We start from the raw sequence: 15,406 nt of genomic DNA, 5'->3' as shown, positions 1-15,406 counted from the left end.
TCTCTGCCTCTTTCTCTGTGTCTCTGATGAAATATAGATAAAATCTTAAAAAAAAAAAAAAAGCTAACCACAGGCAAAGGTCAAGGAGAAAGAGTCCAATTGTCCTAGCTTGAGTCAGGTGCTGTCCATAGTTTGTTAGTTTATCATTCTTGTCTTGATGGACATTCGCCTATATGCATAACGCTGCTATGAACATTTGTGTACAAGGCTTCAGTCATATATTTTCATTTCTCTTAGATGGATTCACAGAAGTGGAATTGCCAGGTCACAGGGTAGACAACATTGAACTTTTTAAGAAACTGTCAAACAATTTTCCAAAGTGGTTGTACCATTTTGTATACTTTCACCAATAATACCTGAGAATTCCCTCTTGGTCCACACCTTTCCAACATTTGGTGTTAACAAAATTTTTCCTGGGCCATTTCTGTGGCTGTGTAGTGCTATCTGATTGCTATTTTAATTTACATTTCCCTGATGATTTAATGATGTTGAGGACTTCTTCATGTGCTTGTCATTCACATATCTTTTATGAAGTATCTACTCAAGTAATTTTCAAGCTAGTTGGGTTTTTTTAGAATTTATTTTTCTTTATTTTATTACTATAAAATAAATTTTATTTATTTCCTTATTTTATTTCTTTATTTTTCTTTATTTTATTTTTATTGTGAGTTCTTTACATATTATGGATACAAGTCCTTTGATAGGTTTGTGTGTTATAATATTTTACTCTCAGTTTGTGGATTGCCTTAATGGTGGTTTGAATAAGCAAAATTTAATATATTGATGAAGTTTGATTTAGAAAAAATTTTCTTTCTGTGCCTTTTTTTTTTTTGCCTACTTGAAGATTAAAAAAAATCGTAGTTGTAGATTATTAAAATGCTGTCCTTTAAAAAAAATTTCCTTTTAAAATGAAATCCAGTTTGGATATTTTTCATCTCTCTGTATTTTATAGAGTGAATGTTTATGTCCTCTCAAAATTAATATGTTGAAATCTAATCCCCAATGTGATGGTATTTGGAGGTCAGGACTGTGGAATGTGATTAGGTCATGAGGGGGGAGCACTCATGAATGAGATTAGTGCTCTTATAAAAGAGACCCAAAGAGCTCCCCTGTCCCTTCTTGCCACGTGAGGGTATAGCCAAGAAGATGGTCATCTAGGAACCAGGAAGCAGGCCTTTACCAGACACCAAGTCTACCAGTGCCTTGATACCAGATTTCCAAGCCCCCAGAACTATGTTTCTGTTGTTTATAAGCCCCCCAGTGTGTGGTCTTCTGTACTAGCAACTCAGGCAGACTAAGACACTGTGTATCCTACTTCATAGTAGGGATATCTCTATGAAAGTTCATGAAATACTAAATGCTGAAAGCTGCAGAAGGACCTTCATGCCATCTTTTCCAAATGCCTAACATTAGGTTTCCTTCTTAAAAATATTTCTGATAATAACTCACCCTCTGGGTGCTTCTAGAGATTGAAGCTACCAGAAATGAGTCCCCTTTTGGGGAGTACAAAATGTAAAAGAATTATTTCTTGAAATTGAAATACTCTTTTAATAGTCTCCTCATTAGAATGTGATACTATATAAATTTCATCGAAACAGTAGTGTGATCAGAATTGAGAACCAAATGACAGTTTACCTTTGAATAATGTAGGGGTGAGGGGCACCGACCCCCTGTGCAATTGAAGATCTGTATGTTACTTTTGACTTCTCATAAGCTTAATTACCCATAGTTTACCATTGACTGGAAGCCTCACCAATAACATAAAGAGCCAATTAACACATATTTTGAATGCTGTTTTTAAAAAAAATTTTTAGAGTTTTTTTAAAAAAATATTTTATTTATTTATTCATGAGGGACACACAGAGAGAGGCAGAGACACAGGCAGAGGGAGAGGCAGGCTCCCTGTGGGGAACCTGATACAGGATTCGATCTCCGGATCCCAGGATCACGACCTGAGCCAAAGGCAGATGCTCAACCACTGAGCTACCCGGGTGCCCTATGTTTTTTATACTGCATTCTTATACTAAAGTGAGATAGAGGAAAGGAAATCATAAGGAAGAGAAAATACATTGATGGTACTGCACTATATTTGTTGAAAAATAATCCACATGAAAGTGGACCAAGCATTACACACTCATGTTGCTTAAGGATCAGCCATATAGTCCATTGAGCCGTGTCCATACAGCTTCAGGATTATGGTTTGTATGGTGATACAGAATGGGATCAGCCATGATCCCTGTCTGAGCAGTGACAGTGTGGTCAATGCCCTAAGAGAACATGTGGCATGATCAAGAGAAAAATTGCCCTTCCTAAGTATGTTAGGGAATGTTTTATATAGGAAATAAACTTGTGCTCTAAAAGAGTAGGAGTCAAAAAAAAAATAAATAAAAGAGTAGGAGTCTTCAGGAGGAGCTGGAGGAAAGAGGCAAGGAGTGGCAGGGAAAACTAGGAGTAGTGAATATCACTGTGCCTTTGGGTCTGAGACCCAAGCAATGGGACACAAGACTGGAGAGCTAGCCAGGGCACAGAGCAGGAGGGGTTGAGGACTTTGAACCTTGCTCTGTGGCTTCTTTGCAAAGGATGGAGTGAATGGGGATGCTGGTGGTCCTCAGATCAGTCACGAGGCCTGAGCAGTCGCTGAAGATGACAGTTCTCCAATTTTCAAGTAGTTGTCCATCTGGTGGTCAGATGGTTGGTCCATCTGGTGGTCCGTCTGACTCAATGGTGGTCCCCCATTGAGTCAGAATGTCCAATGTGGGGGTGGGGCCTTTGAAGATGTTCCCAGGCTCTGTGGCTAAGTCTGAAGCACATGGGGCTTTGGAAACCACTGGTTCAGGGGAATGACGAGGGAGTGACAAAGAGGAGGGCCTCGATGAAGAGCTATTAGAAGATGAGATGGTGACTCTTCTTGGCAACCAGTCATCTGTAAGGTGTGAGAATGGGGGAGGATTCTGGTTTGAGCAACTTCAAACATGACATTTGTGTCAGGCCCCTGCTTGGCAACACAGAGTAGGAGATCTGTGGGAGAGAAGTGGGAAGTTTAGTTAGAGATATAAGGCCAACTTAATTGTCAAGAAATACTCATTTTTATCACTTAGAAATAATATTAACTTTGGGAGATTATGGTTCTGTCCTTTCAAATATTGCTGATAAACTTTCGCTATGTAGTTTTTATTCTTTTTTTTTTTCTTTTTAAGATTTTATTTATTTATTCATGAGAGACACAAAGAGAGAGAGGCAGAGACCCAGGCTGAGGGAGAAACAGGCTCCTTGAGGGGAGCCTGATGCGGGACTTGATCCCAGGGCCCTGGGACCATGCCCCAAGCTGAAGGCAGATGCTCAATCACTGAGCTACCCAGGCACCCCTGTAGTTCTTATTCTTTTCACATGTGTTAGGCACTAGATATCATTATCATTTTGCAGATGATGAAACTGAAACTCAGACAGGGTCTGATTTCCCTATGGCTATCTTAGTCAGGAACCTGGTAAAGCCAGGATTCAAAACTCCTGACTTTACCAAGTACGGTTTGCTATTAAACCTTGGTCTCTTATAGCAGGGACAGGCAGGACTTTTTTCTTGTCATTTATATATGATAGACTTGGAGTCCAGAGAAAGCGTGATTTGCCCAAGATCTTAAGCTTTAAGTCCAGAGCGGCGACCAGAGCCCAGATGCTGCTTCCTGGCCACTGTTCTTTTCACTCTAATGTCTTGCTTTCTGGATGACTGAGTTTATTTTCCTACTTGTTTCGTGTACAGTTGGACCTTTCCCCCTCAAACAGGAGGAATCTGGAGAATTATGAATGTCATTCAGAAGGGAAGAAATACTGTTTGAGAAACAAAACCAGTCTTCAAAGCTCAATCGCTTTGCAGTGGTGTAGGATACTACATTTTCAGCCTGTGCATGAATTTTTTTTTTTTAATTAGGAACCTGACCTTAATGTTGATGATAGAAATATGGAAATAACACCAGGAGAAAAGGTGCTTCGGAACACCAAAGAGCAACGGGATCAGCAAAACCGGCTGAGAGAGATAGATGATAAACTAAGGAAGCTGAAGGAGAGTGTGGTATGTCTTTTTATTTCAACTTTATAAGCAGTGATTGTCTTAAAAAAATGTTTCCAGTTTCCTTTGACTGTTTTATGACTGCTTCTATATTTAAGTCCGTCAAGAAAACTGACATGGGGATTTGTCAGTGAGAATTTGAATAAAAGCTAAAAATTTGATTCATAGAACTTAAAGTAGTATTGTACTTTCTTTATGTTATATAATAAACCCGTGAAATACTACCTGAGGTCAGAATAATGATCCATACTCCTAATATTCACTGCCTGACAGTGACATCAATGTTTTTTTTTTTAATGGAAAAAATTGGTAGTTATTCTCAGTAAAATCATCTTTGTATGTTGAACTTACAGCTTAAATGCTCCCACTTTTTGTTCATAATTCATAATATAATGTTACTCAATTTTAATACATTCTAAATCCTCCTTGTGCCTATTTCATGTTTTTAAGTGCTTGTCATTTAAAGACATATTATTGCTAATGAGAGAAAGCTCTTAAATCAATGAAATTGTGAGCTGGCTGATATTCTGAACCTACTAGAAATGCTCCATAATGTTATGATTTTCCAGCTACCCAGAGGATGCTTCCAACTGGATTCTTGGCTTTTACCTAAAATTAAATATGACAAGGCTAAACTTGTGATTCTACCTACATCCTCTCTCCCAGGGCTGGTCTTGTCATAATTGCCAGCAGTATCTACTTTCTGTCTCCTACTAAATCCTATTATCTTGGGTGATCTTCAAGCCTCATTAAGTTTTAACCAGTATGTCTAATTTGCTGTCATATCTTGCCACAGTTCTTTATGGCTCTGAAAATCTTCTCCTTTTTGTCCTTGCTTCTATCACCCTCCTGTCACCTCCTGTCTAGCCACTTAAACCTGGTCAGTCTCTTCTCTCATTATTCCATTTTATATGATGTTGCATGGGTGTAAGCATCAGGTAAGTGACTTTGATTAAATTCTGATCTCCTTTAGAGCTCTCCAAAAGTGCACACTGATCCCCACTAAGATTTTTCACCCCTTCTGATCATGTGCAGCTGAATTGCTCTTAACCATTTGCCAGCCATGGATAGCAGCACTGACTCAGAGTGTAGATAAGCCAGATAAGCCAGGTCTACCTAAAGCTTGTCAGGCAGCAGATGGAAGGGGAATAATGCATTGTGCTTCTCTTTATAATTCATGGGAGATTAAATGGGGATTATATTTCAGGGAAACCTACATTTTTGTTTTCTGGGTTTTTTTTTTTTCTCCTTGAATCTGTTAATACGGGGAAGAAGTAGAGGAAGTAAGAATGGTTAGGGAGTGTAAAGAGGCTCTTGGTGATAGTTGTGGTGGTGGTGATGGGGTGTTGCAAACTTGATGTGATAAATAAAATATCTGTGGCTTGACTGGTTTTGAAAACCGTTACATTTCTCGCCCCATAACTGTCCATCCAAAGCAGGCAAAGCCTGTCATTCTCCATATTCAGTTCTCATGATTTTTTTTTAAGATTTTATTTATTTATTCATTAGAGACACACAGAGAGAGGCAGAGACACAGGCAGAGGGAGAAGCAGGCTCCCTGTGGGGAGCCTGATGTGGGACTTGATCCCAGGACCCCGGGATCATGACCTGAGCTGAAGGCAGATGCTCAACCACTGAGCCACCCAGGTGTCAAGTTCTCCTGATTTCTGAACATTTGTCTTATGCCTTGGACATGTATCCATTATTTTCTCCCATGTCTCTACTGTTATTTAATTTTTGACTCAAAACCTTTAGGAAATCTCATATTTTTTTTCCAGTGTCATGTGAAAGTTGGCTAGACTTACAGAGATATGATAAATATCAAGAGTTGATTGTTATCTAAGTGGAAAAGAATAACACATAAGTAAAGAAGAGCAGTGTGTGCCTGCAGTGGCAGGTACTATTCCAAGTACTTCGTAATTTACTAATTTATGTAGTCTTTGTAAGCACTGTGTGAGGTAAACACTACTATCCTTATTTGCCAGATGAAGAAATAAAGGTTGAGTAACTTCCTCAAGCTTATGTAGCTATTAAGTAGAAGAGAGAGGATTAAATGATTAGCTTTTAACAACTTTTTTGTTTTATAGTCAACACTTGGAGAAACTGGTAAAGGCATATGAGTGTTGATCTGTATCATCTTTATGTCTTAATTGCTTAGCATTTCATAATGTTCTATGGATCACATGGTGTACTTACTATATGTGTGTACTTCTTAGGGTAGATACTGTGTCTGTTTCAAACTTTGTAAAGCCCATTGTACCTTAAAGATTTCTATGGATTGGGAATCTGGAAGACTGAGTCCTTGTTTCAAGCTTATCAGTGGCCTGATCTGTCACCTTTATTTATTTATTTTTTTTAATTTTTAAAAAAATTTATTTATGATAGTCACAGAGAGAGAGAGAGAGAGAGAGAGGCAGAGACACAGGCAGAGGGAGAAGCAGGCTCCATGCACCGGGAGCCCAACGTGGGATTCGATCCAGGGTCTCCAGGATCACGCCCTGGGCCAAAGGCAGGCGCCAAACCGCTGCACCACCCAGGGATCCCGATCTGTCACCTTTAATAAGTCACTTAGTCTCTTAGAGACTTGGTTTTCTTATTTGAAATCAAGGAAGGGGCTAGATGGCCTCTGTACTTTTGCCTGTGATTGTTGGCATATTTTTGGTAAAAAATGATGTTATTTGTAGTATCTGAAGCATAGTATGTGTGCTTACCATCTGTTTGGTATTAATTGATTTAAATATTCTATTGAAAGTTACTTTTGGAAGTTCAGTAACACTTTTTAGGAGAATGTGAGATTGTCTTTCACATATAGAAAAAAATTAGCCTGCTACCTTTAGACCAAAGAATATGTTTTCTGAATGATATCTCGGAAAATGGGTAATTTTGCAGTTTTGTCTTACTCTTCCTATTACAATGGAACATTGTTTCAAGGTCAATGATTTGGGTGAAAGCAATAATCTGTGGCCTTTGAATTGGTGATTTAGGGATAAAATTCATACTCAATTTTAGGGATGCACTAGGGAAAGAGTGGGGGAAGGGGCAATGTAAGAGCCCTTAGGGTTAGTCCTGGAACCACCTGAATTCAGGGTTGATTTTTGTCAGTAAAAGCTGGAAAAGTGACTTTTTTAAGAAAAAGATTTTATTTATTTGAGAGAGTGAGCATAAGTGGGGTGGGGGTGGGTGGTGAGGGGCTGAGGGAGAAGCAGACTCCTTGCTAAGCAGGGAGACTGATGCGATGGGAGCTCATGACCTGAGCCAAAGGCAGATGCTTAACTGACTGAGCAACCCAAGTACCCCTGGAAAAGTGACCTAATTCTGTGTTTCAGATGTAGGCTGAGGCTGTGAATGCACATTTGCCTTGCTCAAGATTGATTGAGGAAGTGGGATCTGGATTAGTCTGAAGGTGGTAATGGTATTGCTGGTGTCAGTGGATCCAGCTATTAGGAGCTTGGGAGAGTAACATAATGAAATGAGATTGAGGCTCACAAAAGTAGTATGAACTTTAGTGGGCAGACAGGAGTCATGAATACCAACTGCATAAATAGAGGAAAGATGAGCCATGGCTGCTAGAAGTAGCATATGTGAAACAGATCTTTAGGATTTGCTCACTATGAGTCAGCAATATAATGTATCTGCTATACTATATATTATGGGAGAGGTAAGGATCTTGTATGGATAGTAGATCTTATTTGGATAGTAGAGTGGATCTCATGTGAATAGTAGAGAGACAAGAATGAGGAAGAGATTTAAAACCAGGTCATATGGGGATCCCTGGGTGGCGCAGCGGTTCGGCGCCTGCCTTTGGCCCAGGGCGCGATCCTGGAGACCCGGGATCGAATCCCACGTCGGACTCCCGGTGCATGGAGCCTGCTTCTTCCTCTGCCTGTGTCTCTGCCTATCTCTCTCACTGTGTGCGTATCATAAATAAATAAAAAAAAAAAAAAAAAAAAAAAAAACCAGGTCATATGAAGGATTGTTGGTGGGACTGAGTGTATTGATTTAGCTTGATAAAGAAGAGGGGTGTGTGTGTGTGTGTGTTGTGGGGAAGAAGGGGATGGTTTGGCAGAAAAATCACACCATGTTCCCTTTCCAAAGATATTTAAAGGACTATCATTTGAAGTATTAGTTTAATCTTTGCTAGCTTAGGAAAAGCATGGTGATTGGGAGGCCATGAAGAGACAATTTATGGTAAATACTAAGGAAGAGTTAAAATTATCTGAGTGGGATTGGTGTGTGTGGGACAAGATCTTCCAGGCTGGAGTGAATAGAGAGGGTTTAAGTATCAAAAGAGTGGCTGGATAGTTTCGGTCACCTCCAGCACAGGCAGGCAGCTTGTGTACGGCAGATGTGTGAAGGTGCTGCACTTTGAGCTCTTCACACATGTTAGGAATTGTGCTGAGTCACTCATCTCTTGCCTGGTTGGTTCCCATGGGGTTAGCAGTTTTGGCTTTGACTATAAGAGTTCCTCTGTCCAGCTAACTACTTGTATGGAGAGAATTTGAGATGATAGAATCAAGAGAAAATAAAAATAGCTGTATTCATAGAATAGACAGCACAAGACAAACCCCACAGACCTCTCCATCATTTGCCATATGATGTCCCTGGTACTTATCCCCTGATTTTCCTGTCTAGCTCAGAGAGTCACTTTCTGTTGTTTTAGGTGCTCTACAGGCTTCTCTGCCCATTCACTCTTTGAAACCTACTCTGCCTTGTATTACCTCCCTGGGTTGTAGTTCTGTTAAGTAAACTTCTATACATGGGACATAGTGGTTAAGAGCCAGACACTGGAGTAGCCTGCTTGGGTTTGAATCTCAACTCTGTACTTCCTAGCTGTGTGACCTTAGACAGGTCTCTTGACCTCTCTGCTTTAGTTCTTTGATTGGTAGAATGGGATAGTTATAGTTACCTACCTTACAGCCTGTTATGAAGATTAAATTAGTTAACATATATGTAAAGTGCATTGAACAGAGTTTGGCACATTTTAAATGCTATACAAATGTTTATAATTGTTATTTTTATTATTAACATTATTAAGATGGAACTTACATATGGTTGTTTCTATGATAACAAGGGAAGGATATAACAGAGAGGATGAGATTGAAGATGGAGGGGTAAGCTTAGAAAAGAATCAAGATGCCCTTTTACTGATTATGGTTGAAAGGAGAGAAGTATAGGCCTAGAAAGGCAGGTTTGGAGCTGAAGAGAAGGTGAGAGAGGTCATACCTTCATGTTCTCTAACTAGTCATTTGATTAGAGATCAAACCATATGATTGGAATGAGAGGGCAGAATGGGGATGGGCCTTGAAACAGGATGGGGAAGGATTGGAATAGACACAGTGGGGAGAGAAAAGCAATGGTGAACAGTGAAGACAGCCCCGCTAAGGTTGGAAACCCTAGCTGTGACCCGGAGCCAGCCAGTGGGGCTTGGGTCTCCTCTAACCTCCCTTGGCAGTCCACCAAGAATGGAGGAAATGGGTCCAGAGTTGAAACAGGGGTGTGGAGAGGTCGGGTGATTGCAATGCAGGACCATGGAAACAAGAGAATTGGTGGTAACTGTGAGACCATACTTGAAATGGAGAAAGGAGACAAACATAACATGGCTGCCTCAGGTATTAGCAGGGACCTCCTTGCCCTTTTTCAATCTGGTTTCTCAACTTATTATTATAAACATAGAATAGAATAGAATAGCAGACAGCTATTAAAAGAATGAGGTAGATCTATATATCTTGGAAAGATGTCTGTGATACAGTATTCAGGGAAAAGATCCTGTTGCTTAAGATAATAGTCAATAGGATTCCATTTTTATTTTTAAAACAAGTTATAGAAAAATCCAGGGGCAATATATAACAAATCTTAAACAGTGATTACTTTTAGTAGGGATGGCGTGGATAGGGAAGCAAAAAAAGGAAATTCACTTTTTATAACTGTTCTCTATATCCAGACTTTCTATAAAATACATGTTGTTGCATTTGTAAGTAGAACCAATGTTTCAAAATATGGAAACCATTGATATAGATGAAGGATCATTACTGTCTTCATTCACTTACAAAAATAGAGTGAGTCATCATAAAGAATTATGTTCAATCTTACCAGAGATTAAAATTCATAGTTAGGGGCACATGGGTGGCTCAGTTGGTTGTATCTACCTTCCAACTGGGTTGTGATCCCTGATTCCTGGAATTGAGCCCCTACTCAGGCTCCCTGCTCTGTGAGGAGTCTGCTTCTCCCTCTCCTTTTGGCCCTCCCCTCCACCTGTGCTCTCTCTCTTTCTCTGTCTCAAATAAATAAATAAATAAATAAATAAATAAATAAATAAATAAATAAATAAATAAAATCTTTAAAAAACAATAAAATAAAATTAATATTCAAATAATCTTTAGGCACAATATACATTCAGACCAACAAAGATAATGATAAATACAATATAATTATATGCTATTGGGAGTGGTGTGAAAGTGGAGACAGCAATATTTGAACATTATCAAATTATTAGCTATTTATTTTTATGATGAAGAAATTTTTTTAGTTAAAAAATTTTTAAAAATTTAAATTCCAGTGTAGTTAACATACAGTGAAGTATTCGTTTCAAGTGTGCAATGTAGTAATTTAACACTTTCATACAACAACTGGTGTTCATCACAAGTATCCTCCTTAATCCCCATCAGCTATTTCGCCCATCACTCCACCCCCCACCCCTCTAGTAACCACCAGTTTGTTCTTAATAATTAAGACCCTGTTTCTTGGTTTCTCTCTCTCTCTCTCTCTCTCTCTCTCTTTTTCTTGTTTATTTGTTTTGTTTCTTAAATGCCACATATGAGTGAAATCATATGGTATTTGTCTTTCTCTGACTGACTTATTTCACTTAGCATTATACCCTCTAGATCCATCCATGTTGTTGTAAATGGCAAGATTTCATTCTTTATTTTATGACTGAATAATATCCCAGTGTGTGTGTGTGTGTATACATATACATATACATATACATATATATACATACCACATCTTCTTTATCCATCCCTCTATTGGTAGACACTTGGGCTGTTTCCATAATTTGGCTGTTGTGAATAATGCTGCTTTAAACATAGAGGTGCATGTATCCCTTTGAATTAGTGTTTTTTTATTTTTTGGGTAAATAACTAGATATTGGCAGTTTTTTTTTTTTTTTTTTTTTTAATTTATGATAGTCAGAGAGAGAGAGAGAGAGGCAGAGACACAGGCAGAGGGAGAAGCAGGCTCCATGCACCGGGAGCCCGACGTGGGACTCGATCCCGGGTCCCCAGGATCGCGCCCTGGGCCAAAGGCAGGCGCCAAACCGCTGCGCCACCCAGGGATCCCCGATATTGGCAGTTTTTTAAATTGGTTATTTTTCCCCTGAAAAGCAATTGGTCAATTGTTATAGCCATGGCTGTGACATTATTTTTATTTTGACCTGCATAATTCCACTTCTAGGAATATTTATGAAGAAATAACAGCCAAGGAAAACCAAACTGAACAAAGTAAGAAAGAACTTAAATGCTCTCAAATAGAATGTCAAAGCAATTTATACAGTCTTACCCATTTCATACTATGGTAGGATAATAAAAATGACAAGTATATGGATTTTGTCAATAAAGGACTTTTAGTTGGAAATGTGTGATCCAAAACAAAAAATAAAAATTCTAGATAGATTGTAAGTATCAACTCTAACTATGTAACACATACATACATATATACATATATATGTATATATACTGACAAAATCTGAGGGGAAATAGATTATAAATATTAATAGCTTAGTTCTATTATTTGTTCTATTATTTTTTACTTTCTATTGAATTGCCTTTATTCCTAAAGAAAGAAATTCATAATTGAAGTAATTTTATTATTTCATTGTTTTATTTATATATAATTTAACCCTTTAATGTAGCAATAGTCTTTTTGACTAATTTAAATAAAGTAATAATTCATTTTCAGTTTAATTTTTCAGAGGTATTGAGTGTTCCATTGTGGTAATAAGACTAAGGGAATTATTTTTCAAATAAAGAACATCTTTAACTACTAGAATTAGGTAAAAATGCTTTTAATGAAGTTGCATAATAATCTAGATTTCACAAATCAGAAGAATTCAATTTTAGTTTTTTCATTTTCCAAGAAAGAATCATCAATTTGATCTCATCTCATGAACTGCTTTAGTGATAAAATATTCTCAAAGATGTTTTGTTAGTATTGTTAGCAGAAGCTTTCCATGGTTCCAATCATTCTAAATGCATTGACCACCCTTTTTAGGTCTTTATTGTGTCTCTTTTGATTCTCAGTTTGAACTTCATTCATTTTTTTCATCATTTGAAGTCTCTGCTATTTCTTTCCACATTCTTTCTCTTTTCGGTTTCCTGGAAACCACTGAGCTTGGCCTTGTTTGGTGAACTGCATTGTCATTATTGCATCAAAATGTTTAGCACTCTAAGCCTTGTTGCTGAGCATTGTGGATAAGAATGTGGTTCACAAAAGATGATAAATCCTTGTGTTCTGATTCTTATTTCGACATGCTCTTGCCGTTTAACCTAGTATAAGAATACATGGACCCTAATCAGAAGACTAGAGGGTTTCTTCTGCTCAGTGAATGGTGGAGGGTCTACCTTCAATTACTAAACATGCCATAGAATCAGAATTATAGAATGTGAGAGCTGAAGGGTCCTTACAGGTCACGTGGGCCAGTCCTATGGATTAGAAACCAAAGTCTTGAATAGCTAAATGATTTTTCCAAGACTCACAGTTAGTTAATGATAGACTTGTACCAATCCCCAACTCTTGACACTTGAGCTTTCCATTACATCCAGCTGCTCTAAGGCACACCTGCTCTGATCAGCCAATTTTCAGTGAAGGTTTGGGGCCACAGACAAACATGGGCTTCATTCTAAAGCCTTTAAACTGTTACCAACCATTTACGCATCTTTCCCAAATACAGTGGAACTCCAAACAAACCTGATATGTTTGTGGTTAAACCGGAAGATATGTGTTTTTGGTATTTATGCATTAACTAAGGCTTGGAAGATGTGTGTTTTTGGTATTTATGCATTAACTAAGGCTTTTCCTTACTAAGGAAAAGTAATTATACTCGCTCTTTGGTGTCATTGTTCAGAACTGCAGAAATTACTTAGTCTTTCTTTGTCATTTGTAACAGCTTTTGGGAAGATGGATGATAATAATGATAACATTGGCACATAAATTATTGCTATTTCTGTAGAGTTTACAGCCTTTACTTTTCCTTCTGTAGGTGTTGGCAGGTGTGTGCAATAATGATGCAAGATATTTGGTTGTGAAATTTTGATAGTGGGGGTTGCATATTGACAGTGGAGCAAACCTTGAACTATCCATTCTCAAAATCAGATAAAAAAGAAACACATTTTGAAAAAAGTTGAGCATAGAATTTTTGGAAGCACCTATTTCTGTATCATCTGATGCAGAAATCTTGATAAAATTTTTTGCAACTGGATAGTACTATTTAATGGTTGTGAAATAGTATGTGGCAGTTACAGGTACATGGCTGGTGTTTGAGAATTATTCTAGAATGAGTAAATGAGCTAGTAACTATTTTAAAGCTATCAACTATGTATTGTATTAAAATATATTATAGAATAAATTAAAAGCACAATTAGCTTTATTGCTTTGGAAATAAAATATTGAAGGTAATTGGATGTGTTTTTATTAACTTATTTTGTTTCAACCATCACTTTAAAAACACAAAATGCATTAATAGATTTCAGTCTCAAATATATTTTGGAATGAGAGGTTATATGTATATATACCTTGTATTCTGCCTGCATAAAAAACATTATAAAAATTATTAAGGATATTTTCTTCTGGACTATGATTCTGCACACGTACTATAATAATGAAGACTTGATATTGTTACAGAGCTGTGGGTATTGTGCAAGTCTTGAACATCATCTTAAAAATGAAAATTTTGGTGGCAAACCTGTTCTAGAATATTTCCTGATTTTAAAAACCTTTATTGTTGAGCAGAGTCTCTAGTAATAGATAATGAGGCTAGTTTGACTTTAGCATAGCTCACCTTTTGCATTCTTTTTTTTTTTTTTTTTTAAGATTTTATTTTTTAATTCTTATTTATTTATGATAGTCACAGAGAGAGAGAGAGAGAGAGAGAGAGAGAGAGGCAGAGACATAGGCAGAGGGAGAAGCAGGCTCCATGCACCGGGGAGCCCGACGTGGGATTCGATCCCGGGTCTCCAGGATCGCGCCCTGGGCCAAAGGCAGGCGCCAAACTGCTGCGCCACCCAGGGATCCCTCACCTTTTGCATTCTGAATTGATTTTCAAAGTTCATTGGTTGAAGCCATGTGCCATGGATGTGGTTACATGGAACAAAAGCATGTACATATATCAAGAAATAAGTAATATCTTACTAAAGGATATACTTAAGTATAATTATATAAAGTTAAGTAAGTATTGTAAAGATTATAATATGCCCCCCCTACATTTAGCCAGTATAGTGTGTACTGACATAAAATTAGAATGCAGAAATAATTAAAACTTCTGACAATTTTAGAGGTTGAAATTGCCTATTATTTGGTTGTTAACATGTGGTAGTAATACTGTTTGATTTCTTTTCTAATACTTAAGGTCATTTTTAGTATTGTTTAGTATAATAAATTCTTGAATTTATTCCAGTGGGAATGTTACTTGTGTTCATATGTAGTCTTTAGTCCTTTCGTTTCTTCTTAACAAGCTACAGTCAGGTTTTTGGTTTTTTCCCAGATCTTCAGGATCCTAGATCTACTTCTTGTTACCATCTAAGGCCATCTCTGGCCAAAGCAGGGATTATCTAAAGCAGTGATTTCAATGTGGATAGTCAAACAACTGTTTGTTATTGGCGGGGGGGGGGGGGGGGGGGGGGGGGGTAAGGAAATTTTACCAGAATGTAAGTGCATGTACTCCTTATTTCATCAGGAAAAGCTTGCTTGGTGAAATAGTTGATTTAAACTCTGGCATAACTTCTTACTGCATAGCAGACCTGTGACAGTTTGAGGACCAGCACTGGCCAGCAGACCACACTTGGAGGAGCGCTGAGTGCAGGCCTGTTTCTGATCGCTGATGTTGAGCCCATGGATCTGAGCACCCTACCTCCTGGATCTCAGTCACCAAGATGTGGCTGTTTTCTCCCTTCTTTGCCTTTACTTTGTAGCTTCTGGACCCACGTTCTTACTAGATAGTGATGTCTTGATATCATCACTGGGTTCTGCCCTGGTCTTTGGTTTCTAGCTCTTTGGCTCCTGTATATCATGGGGAACTATAGAGACCTCCATCTCTAGTAAACTGGATAAAGATGATCTTTATCTATTAAATTA

At 38.0% G+C, this 15,406-nt stretch overlaps 1 protein-coding gene across 12 annotated transcripts in view; it reads left to right on the top strand.

Annotated features, from left to right (window-relative positions):
• Positions 1-15,406, top strand: part of FSIP1 (fibrous sheath interacting protein 1) — a 193,114-nt gene that overhangs the window by 59,016 nt on the left and 118,692 nt on the right. For all 12 annotated transcript variants that reach the window (XR_013370041.1, XR_013370038.1, XR_013370034.1 and 9 more), the window contains one exon: positions 3,926-4,066. Coding sequence is in view for 2 of the 12 variants with exons in the window: in XM_077880574.1 (XP_077736700.1) it covers positions 3,926-4,066 (141 nt within the window). In the remaining 10 variants the exon portion in view is untranslated. The remainder of the gene's footprint in view (positions 1-3,925; positions 4,067-15,406) is intronic.

The sequence above is a fragment of the Canis aureus genome, chromosome 32 (genome assembly GCF_053574225.1).
Source record: "Canis aureus isolate CA01 chromosome 32, VMU_Caureus_v.1.0, whole genome shotgun sequence".
Classification (NCBI taxonomy): domain Eukaryota; kingdom Metazoa; phylum Chordata; class Mammalia; order Carnivora; family Canidae; genus Canis; species Canis aureus.
The sequence above is the reverse complement of the archived record's forward strand: the minus strand, read 5'-3'. Positions and strand labels throughout refer to the sequence as shown.